Below are 10,043 nucleotides of genomic sequence, written 5' to 3'. Positions count from 1 at the left end.
GTCTTGTTTTAGCCTAGACCCATATTCACTGTCTATTAAACGTATACATGTAGTCGTTCAGTAATGGTCTAACTGATGTCTAGTCTATTCTTGGGCTTTGGTTAGACGTCTATTAAATTTTCACTGACAGCCCAAACTTGTTTTAGCCTAGACCCATATTCACTGTCTATTAGACGTATACATGTAGTCGTTCAATAATGGTCTAACTGATGTCTATTCTTGGGCTATGGTTAGACGTCTATTAAATTTTCACTGACTGCCCAAATTTAGTCTTGTTTTAGCCTAGACCCATATTCACTGTCTATTAGACGTATACATGTAGTCGTTCAATAATGGTCTAACTGATGTCTATTCTTGGGCTATGGTTAGACGTCTATTAAATTTTCACTGACTGCCCAAATTTAGTCTTGTTTTAGCCTAGACCCATATTCACTGTCTATTAGACGTATACATGTAGTCGTTCAATAATGGTCTAACTGATGTCTATTCTTGGGCTATGGTTAGACGTCTATTAAATTTTCACTGACTGCCCAAATTTAGTCTTGTTTTAGCCTAGACCCATATTCACTGTCTATTAGACGTATACATGTAGCCGTTCAATAATGGTCTAACTGATGTCTAGTCTATTCTTGGGCTATGGTTAGACGTCTATTAAATTTTCACTGAGAGACCAAATTTAGTCTTGTTTTAACCTAGGCCCATATTCACTGTCTATTAGACGTATACATGTAGTCGTTCAATAATGTTCTAACTGATGTCTATTCTTGGGCTATGGTTAGACGTCTATTAAATTTTCACTGACAGCCCAAATTTAGTCTTGTTTTAGCCTAGACCCATATTCACTGTCTATTAGACGTATACATGTAGTCGTTCATGTCTGTAAATCACACCTTAATACTTAGGAGACCTCATATATCCAGGTTTTCTAAAATGAGAACCCTGAGTCTTCAAAGAAAATAATAAGAAGGAAAATAATAAGAAGAAGTATATTGATTTTTAGCTAATTTTAATACTTTCCCCTCCTAAAATCATGTTTGAGCCCCCTTGCTGAAAACCACGATCTTGTCACCTGAGGGCAAATAGATGTAAACAAATATTTCTTCACAATTCACACATATTCACAATGGACATTCTTACAATTCCAGAATGGAATACAATTCCAGTATTTTTCTGTTATAAAAAAAGTCATAAAAAGGGTGTTGTGTCTCCATAAGCCATATACATAACAAGACAAATGATAATTAATGGAAAGTGATCATTATGTGCTGAACTAAGTTCCTCAAATATCAGAATGGGCGTGGTTGCTCTCTTTGGGGGCATGTTAAGGGCTTTAGGGCATGTTTCAGGAAATCCTCCGTCATCATGTGATCATGGGAAATAACCCCTCTTTCAATGATTTACTCAGGAGAATGGAAAATAAAGGTTGATAAATGAAATACCTTTTCTTTATAAAATTCTACAAACGGCCCCTCTCTTAAAGTTTGAAAAGTAAACTGCACTGTAGCACAAACCGTGTTATAGAATTATTGTGGCAACAAATCTAAAATCAGCATGACACCATTTGGAACCTTTATTTTTGAGCGTTGAGTATAAATGCATATTTAATGGATGTTGCACAAATTAATAGTAGGAAAAAGAAAAAGTAGCCTAATAATAATAGGTCGATAATAAGTCGACAAAATTCCACTATTTCGTAACTCATGGGAATTCTAACCGATTCTAACTCCGAACACACCTAGATGTTTGTGCCTTACGTCATGTTTATGGCCTATTATGCTCACTGCTTTTCTGAAGTATGGAAACAGAAAGTTGCTGAATAATCTCTGAAAAGGAAACTCACTGTGGTGTTGAGTTTCAAAACATTCATGAATATTTTATAAATTATTGTATGTGAAACATTTAAACGTTTCTTCTCTGTGGGTTCCCAGAACGTTGCATGAATGTTTTTTTGTTTGTTTTTTCATTATTACCTGAGAATCTATAAACATACAGAATGTTCTATAATGGTTATCTTTAGCTTTTCAAAACGTTTGGGATATAAAATATGTTTAGTTGCGTAAATGTATTTATTTAGTTTCTGCATTGTTTACTTCGCGCTGAACTTGTAGATAAGCGATTTCTCATGACTTACATCAGCAATTGTGAGAATGGAAACCGAAAGTGGCTAAGTAAGTTTTCACACACACACACAAAAAAAATATTTGAGGCGTGGCTTGAGCTGATGCTTTATATATTCATGCCTTTGCACACTGTCGGTGTCGGTATTTGACTTCGGTGCGAACACTATTCTTAATTTTTGGAGCAAGCATTCCAGCGAAAGCCATATTCAGCAATAGCCTATATTTGAACAACCAGCACGGTAACCCGCATACTAATTTTATAAAATTATTGACCATTAGCGCTTACCTCCAGTTTTAAGAAAGTAACTTATGATGTAGTAGCCTATAGCCTTGTTTTAATTATTTTATATTTTATCTCATTTTTGAAAGGTGATGGAACTGACAATAAGACTGCTCAGCGGACAAGAGCGTCTGGAAGTGAGCGGTGATGCCACAGTTGGCGAACTCAAGCGGCGCATTTCTCAGCTCGTTGGAGAGCCTCCTTACAAACAGAAGCTTTCCGCCGATAACGGCACCCGTCTCAGCCTTGAGGATGATTCCAGAACCCTCAGCAGTTGCGGGTTGCACTCTGGATCAGTGGTGAGTCTGCTCATCACGAACCCTGCGCGTTTTCAAATTTTCGTCAAGAACTTGAGCGGCCAGACCAAAACCTATGATGTTGATGTCAACGAGACCGTAGATCAGCTCCAGACTAAGGTCTACAACAAAGAGAGAGTCGTCAAGGATCAGCAAGGGCTGGTTTACTGCTCCAAAAATCTGGAGCCTGGCAAGAAGTTGCAAGACTACGGCATCATACCTGAAAGCACCATTCACATGACTGGCCGTCTCCGAGGAGGTTAATCGGTTAGAATGTGTGCAAAACAACTGTTAGCCTATATATGTGTTAAATGATGTAAATGCTGTAAATATTATATACCTATTATACTTAGTATCTGGGTAGATTACAAATTGTAATTCGTTACTTATTCCTAAATTACATGACAAAATTTTTTAGTTTTTAATGTAATCCATTACACATTTTAGGACATCGTTATTTAAACTTTAATCATTAACTCCAAATGGCATGAATGAGGAATTCGATTTTTCTGTTTTCCTATAGGCTAATGAATTAGGATTGGTGGAATTTATATGTAGCCTAATATATTGCGGAGTAGCCTAGTTGTCAAACATTTAGCGATGAAATCTGTGATTGTTAGTAACGATGTATATCTGATGGTTTTAATCATTAAATATTCTATTGTTAAATGAAAATACTATGGATGGTTTATTTTAACAGCTTGTTAATAGAAGAGAGACAAAAATGTAATCCTATTTAATATATATTTAAATAAGAGAGAGTGGTGACTTTGATAAAGTGTGTGTGAAATGCAAGTTGTGTAATGTGAATGTGGCGAATTAAAATAAACTATATATATATCTATATATATATATATATATGTTGTATGTATGTTGAATCGTGTTGCAGTTTCAAAACAATCATGGATATATATATACATATATTTATATATTATAATTGGGTGTGTGTGTATAAAATCCTATCCTAAAGATTATTAGGAACACCATAATACAGTGTTTGACCCCCTTTCCCCTTCAGAACTGCCTTAATTCTACGTGGCATTGATTCAACAAGGTGCTGAAAGCATTCTTTAGAAATGTTGGCCCATATTGACAGGATAGCATTTTGCAGTTGATGGAGATTTGTGGGATGCACATCCAGGGCACGAAGCTCCCGTTCCACCACATCCCAAAGATGCTCTATTGGGTTGAGATCTGGTGACTGGAGGCCATTTTAGTACACTGAACTAATTATCATGTTCAAGAAACCATTTTGAAATGATTCGAGCTTTGTGACATGGTGCATTATCCTGCTGGAATTGGCCATCAGAGGATGGGTACATGGTGGTCATAAAGGGATGGACATAGTCAGAAACAATGCTCAGGTAGGCCGTGGCATTTAAACGATGCCCAATTGGCACTAAGGGGCCTATAGTGTGCCAAGAAAACATCCCTCACACCATTACACCACCACCACCAGCCTGCACAGTGGTAACAAGGCATGATGGATCCATGTTCTCATTCTGTTTACGCCAAATTCTGACTCTACGATTTGAATGTCTCAACAGAAATCGAGACTCATTAGACCAGGCAACATTTTTCCAGTCTTCAACTGTCCAATTTTGGTGAGCTCGTGCAAATTGTAGCCTCTTTTTCCTATGTGTAGTGGAGATGAGTGGTACCCGGTGGGGTCTTCTGCTGTTGTAGCCCATCCGCCTCAAGGTTGTGCATGTTGTGGCTTCACAAATGCTTTGCTGCATACCTCGGTTGTAACGTGTGGTTGTTTCAGTCAAAGTTGCTCTTCTATCAGCTTGAATCAGTCGGCCCATTCCCCTCTGACCTCTAGCATCAACGAGGCATTTTCGCCCACAGGACTGCCGTATACTGGATGTTGTTCCCTTTTCACACCATTCTTTGTAAGCCCTAGAAATGGTTGTGCGTAAAAATCCCAGTAACTGAGCAGATTGTGAAATACTCAGACCGGCCCGTCTGGCACCAACAACCATTCCACGCTCAAAATAGCTTAAATCACCTTTCTTTCCCATTCTGACATTCAGTTTGGAGTTCAGGAGATTTTCTTGACCAGGACCACACCCCTAAATGCATTGAAGCAACTGCCATGTGATTGGTTGATTAGATAATTGCATTAATATGAAATTGAACAGGTGTTCCTAATAATCCTTTATATGTACGTATATGTATATACACACACACACTTATATATATATATATACATATATATATATATTTATATATATTTATATATACATATACATATACATATATATATATATATATATATATATATATATATATACATACATACATATGGTTCTCAAGCTATTTACTGAGTTTAAGGTTTAACTCACACATTTTTACCCAAAAAAGATTAGCATACGTATGTTTATTCTTTAAAAATGACTGTGGATTTTTAAGGTCTTATTTATTAACATGACTTCCATGTCTGTAAATCACACCTTTATACTTAGGATACCTCATTTATCCAGGTTTTCCAAAATGGGAACCCTGATTCTTCAAAGAAAATAATAATAAAAAATAAGAATAAGAAATATCTTAATTTTTTAGCTAATTTTAATGCTTTCCCCTCCTAAAATCATGTTTGAGCCCTCTTGCTGAAAACCACGATCTTGTCACTTGAGGACATATAGATGTAAACAAATATTTCATCACAATTCATACACATATTCACAATGGACATTCTTACAATAGATCAGTCTGAGGATCTTATGCTTCCTGATGAAATTCTAATGTCCTAAAGTAGAAAGCCGACTTAAAAACTAGGCAAAGTATTTCTCATTGTTATAAAAAATTCATAAAAAGGGGTGTCATGTCTCCAGAAGGCATATACATAACAAGACAAATGATAATTAATGGAATGTGATCATTACTCACAGACTGATAGAGTGCACTAAGTCTGCAAATATCAGAATGGGCGTGGTTGCTCTCTTTAGGGCATGTTTAGGGCTTTAGGGCATGTTTCAGGAAATCCTCCATTGTCATTGTTATCATGGGGAATACCCTTTCTTTCCAATGATTCACTCAAGAGAATGGAAAATGAAGGTTGTGCAAGAAGCTGTCAATGAAACACCTTTTCTTTATAAAACCCTACAAACGGCCTGTCTCAAAGATTTAAAAGTAAAGTGCACTAGCACAAACTGTCTTATGGATTTATTGTGACAACAAATCTAAAGTCAGCATGATACCATTTGGAACCTTTATTTTTGAGTGTTGGGTATAATTGCATATTTAATGGATGTTACACAAATAAATAATAATAGTAAAATAATAATGATAAAATCACATAATAAAAATGTCACATTGGTGCAGTCGACAAAATTCCACTATTTCATAACTCTTGTGCATGAGAATTCAAGCTCCGGACACACCTAGATATTTGTGCCTTACGTCATGTTTATGGCCTGTTATGCTCACAGATTTTCTGAAGTATGGAAACAGAAAGTTGCTGAATAATCCCTGAAAAGGAAACTCATTGTGGTGGTGCAGTTTCAAAACAATCATGAATTTTTAGAAATGATTGTGTGTGCACTCTTAAAAAACATTTCTGGGTTATTTGGCAACCCAGTATTGGGTAGTCAAAATATTTGACAGAACACATGCCGGGTTATTTTGACCCAGCTTGTTGGGTTTTATATATTAATCCATTTGCTGGGTTATTTATTTGACATAGCGCTGGGACAGTTAACCTACAGCTGTTTTTAATCTGAAATAATAAAAATGTAAAGATCGCTACACATAAAAGCTAAGTCATGCTGTGTTTAGTCCTTGTTGCACATTTGTTGGGCGAAAAGTAAAACTTCCATAGTAGCATCAGCGCGTCGTTTGCTTTGAGAGTAGATCTGGTAAATGCTGCGTTTGTACATTCTAAAAAATGCTGGGTTAAAACAACCAAATTTGGGTCATTTGGCAACCCAGTGCTGGGTTATTTTGGCCCAGGTGTCAATGTTTAATTTAAGTCAATTATTGTGTATAAATTACTATATTGCTGGCTTAAAATAGGCAGGAAATAAAAAATTAATAAGCAAAAACACCCATAGACAGAAATATAAGACAAATTGACTTTATTTGGATGAATACAGAATAATTTACCATATTATATACATTTAAACTTGTTTAGCAACCATTATAGAAATAAAAACTTTAACATTTAAAGGAAGCATATTAATTTATTACTTAATATTAATTCATTCAATGGTTCTCTTTTGTGTCGCCGAAATCTGAGCTAGTGATGAGCTGCTGTTCACTGGGGAAACTGCGAACTTTAGACCGCTGAAGTTGAAGATGAAAGACTCCATAACCTGCCTATAAACAAACAGTACTGAGATTATATAACATATTTTAACATTGAATTGAATTTTATTTAGTATTATATCAAATAAAATAAATGTATGTTACACAAGGCAAAAGGTGTTTCCATCATGTGAAACGGAAAACTGCTGCTGACGCAGCTGACTGACATCTCATCCTTGTAATGTTGTGTTGCTCAAAATAATATAATTTACAGCACAGTAAAGAGTTTCTAAATAAATTCAAATGTACACAAACCTTTATTTCGCTGTAGAAGTACATAGAATCAGCGGTTCTTAGAACTGCTCTTTCCTGTAGAGGATGCAAAAAAAGGGCCCCACTCTGACTGTAACATAGTATCTGGGTTGTTCCTGGTCGGAGAGAGGGAAGGGCTGTATAGTTTCAGCAGCCAGTGAGACTGACCTAGACACTATAACTCAACGGCTGGGTAACACAAAAACTACCCAACAGTTGGTTAAAAAAAAAAATAACCCAGCAGCTTAGCTACAGAAAAACTGCCCAGCTCCTGGGTAAAAATATTAAAAACAACCCAATAAAATGAACCAACAGGCTGAACCCAGCATTTTGGTTAAAAAAATAACCCATCATTTTTTTTTAGTGTAGAAGGCGTTCCAGACCTTAAATGCTATGTACATTTAAACAAAATAAGCTACAAACTGTTTTCTATTTATACAGTGATAATTTGAATACAAGGTAATACAAACCTCAGGAAGTTTCCCATCAGTCAGTTTTCTGCAGAGCACAAAACCATCTCTGGAAGCTGAACCCAGCATTTGGGTAAAATTTGGGTGTGTTTGTAAAACATTTAAACGTTTCATCGGAGGCAGGAAGGGAGGTGGGTGGAGGTGGGTGGGGGTAGTTTAACTGAACTGATTGTTTCAACTGTTTCAGCGGCAGTGAAATGAACCAAGCCACTAACCCAATGGCTGGTTAACACAAAAACTACCAAGCACTGGAAAAAAACAAACAAACAATGCAAATAGGGTCAACCCAGCATTTGGGTGAAAGAAATAACCCAGCGTTTTAACAGCATAGTTAACAGCAAACAACACCAGAAAGAAGAAGAAGAAAAAAAAAACTGTGACCTCAAACCGTGCTGTAATTTTTGTTTATGAAACGTACATAAAAGATACGCTGCTTTTAATGCAGACTACAGAAAACAGCAAAAACTAAACCAGTTTTCTATCATTTGCTTGTTACAATTGTTACAATTAGTTACAGTAATATGTTTGTTTGTTTGTTTATCTATCCATTCAAATAAAAAAGTTCTTTGTGGATTCTCAGAATGTTGCAGGAATGTTTTTGTTCGTTTTTTTGTAACTACCCACTGATCTATAATGGTATCTATTATAGATCAGTGTAAGAGAACAGGCATACAGAACGTTCTATAATGGTTATTTTTATTTTTTAGCTTCTTTTGGGATGCAGAAATGTTTGGCTGTGTACACTTATTTATTTTCTGCATTGTTTGTTTCCGCTGAACTTGTTGTTGAACAATTTCTCAGGACTTACATCAGCAGTTGGGTGAGAATGGAAACCGAAAGTGACTAAATTTTCAGAAACGAAATATTTGGAGGCGGGGCTTGAGTTGATGCTTTATATATTCGTGCCTTTGCACACTGTGGGTGTCGGTGTTTGACTTCGGTGCGATTTACCAGTCTTACTTTTTGGAGAAAGTAATCCAGCGAAAGCCATTCAGCAAAGTATTTGAACAACCAGCCCGGTAAGCCGCATACTTATTTATGAAATTATAAACCGTTAACCGCTAACCGTTTTAATAACTTATGTTGTAGTAGCGTAGCCTAATTTTAATTATTTCATATTTTATCTAGCCTAATTTTGAAAGATGATGGAACTGACAATAAGACTGCTCAGCGGACAAGTGAAGCGTCTGGAAGTGAGCGGTGATGCCACAGTTGGTGAACTCAAGAAGCTCATTTTTCAGCTCTTCGGAGAGCATCCTTTCAAACAGAAGCTTTCCGCCGATAACGGCACCCGTCTCAGCCTTGAGGATGATTCCAGAACCCTCAGCAGTTACGGGTTGCACTCTGGATCAGTGGTGAGTCTGCTCATCACGAATCCTGCCCGTTTTCAAATTTTCGTCAAGAACTTGAGCGGCCAGACCAAAACCTATGATGTTGATGTCAACGAGACCGTAGATCAGCTCCAGACTAAGATCTACAACAAAGAGAGAGTCGTCAAGGATCAGCAAAGGCTGATTTACGATGGCACACAACTGGAGTGTGGCATGAAGTTGCAAGACTATGGCATTACACAAGGAAGCACCATTCACATGACTGGCCGTCTCCGAGGAGGTTAATCGGTTAGAATGTGTGCAAAAGGACTGTTATAGCTATATGTGTTAAAAGATGTAAATGCTGTAAATATTACAGACTTATTATATACTCAGAATGTTGGGATTTAAACCGTTGTGATTGTGGAATAAACGTCATGTCTTAAGTCATACAATTTTAGTGTGTTTATCTGCATTTAATAGAACTGTATCCTTTATCGTTATGATTTTTACTGGACTGTAGCTTTGCAAAGTAATATAATAAATGCTCGAAACATTCATAAGTGAGTTTTCTGTTTATTTACAGTTATTTGTTTAAGTAAAACAGCATATTTTTATTTTATTTTGTAAACTACTGATGACGTTTAACTTTTACATAAAAGTGTTGTCATTTAGAGCCTAAAACAATTACAATTGGTCAAAATAACAAAAAAATATGCCATGTTTTCAGACATGTTAACATTCATTTTTAGACAACACAATACCAGTGTTTTAACTTCAGAAGTGTTAAGAAATCAGGTGGTATAATGTACTGATTTTCAATCAAATCCAATGAAAACAAACTTTTCAGATAAAACTTTTTACACCTATTCAGTGCACAGTCCTTTATGGCTTTAACTTTGTGGGGGAAGGCGGGGTAACACTTGTTGATGGGAGAAATAAAAGATATCTTGAGGTTTTTTTTAACTCATTTTTGTTTTGTTCCCTATGATCTAGTAGACCCTTAG

At 36.2% G+C, this 10,043-nt stretch overlaps 3 protein-coding genes across 3 annotated transcripts in view; 2 read left to right on the top strand and 1 right to left on the bottom strand.

The window, feature by feature from the left end:
- Positions 1-407: 407 nt before the first annotated feature.
- LOC141335210 (uncharacterized) lies at positions 408-3,540 on the top strand. Its single transcript, XM_073840597.1, has 2 exons — positions 408-2,359; positions 2,490-3,540. Exon 2 carries the CDS (start codon positions 2,493-2,495, stop codon positions 2,958-2,960), a length of 468 nt encoding a protein of 155 aa, XP_073696698.1. The 5' UTR covers positions 408-2,359; positions 2,490-2,492; the 3' UTR covers positions 2,961-3,540.
- A 5,121-nt stretch (positions 3,541-8,661) lies between these two features.
- On the top strand, positions 8,662-9,599 carry LOC141335471 (uncharacterized). The gene is made up of 2 exons (XM_073840947.1): positions 8,662-8,745; positions 8,855-9,599. The coding sequence occupies exon 2, from the start codon at positions 8,869-8,871 to the stop codon at positions 9,340-9,342; it is 474 nt and encodes a 157-aa protein (XP_073697048.1). The 5' UTR covers positions 8,662-8,745; positions 8,855-8,868; the 3' UTR covers positions 9,343-9,599.
- Positions 9,600-9,703: 104 nt separating this feature from the next.
- usp30 (ubiquitin specific peptidase 30) overlaps positions 9,704-10,043 on the bottom strand; it is a 1,825-nt gene continuing 1,485 nt past the window's right edge. The window contains exon 4 of the mRNA XM_073840092.1: positions 9,704-9,714. Within this exon, the coding sequence (XP_073696193.1) occupies positions 9,704-9,714 (11 nt within the window). The remainder of the gene's footprint in view (positions 9,715-10,043) is intronic.

This window comes from Garra rufa, chromosome 5 (assembly GCF_049309525.1).
Source record: "Garra rufa chromosome 5, GarRuf1.0, whole genome shotgun sequence".
NCBI lineage: Eukaryota > Metazoa > Chordata > Actinopteri > Cypriniformes > Cyprinidae > Garra > Garra rufa.
Note: the sequence above shows the minus strand (reverse complement) of the source record. Positions and strands in the feature narration are given on the sequence as shown.

Coding starts and splice junctions, on each gene's coding strand:
- LOC141335210 (XM_073840597.1), top strand. CDS start 2,493: ATGGAACTGACAATAAGACTGCTCAGCGGACAAGAGCGTCTGGAAGTG.
- LOC141335471 (XM_073840947.1), top strand. CDS start 8,869: ATGATGGAACTGACAATAAGACTGCTCAGCGGACAAGTGAAGCGTCTG.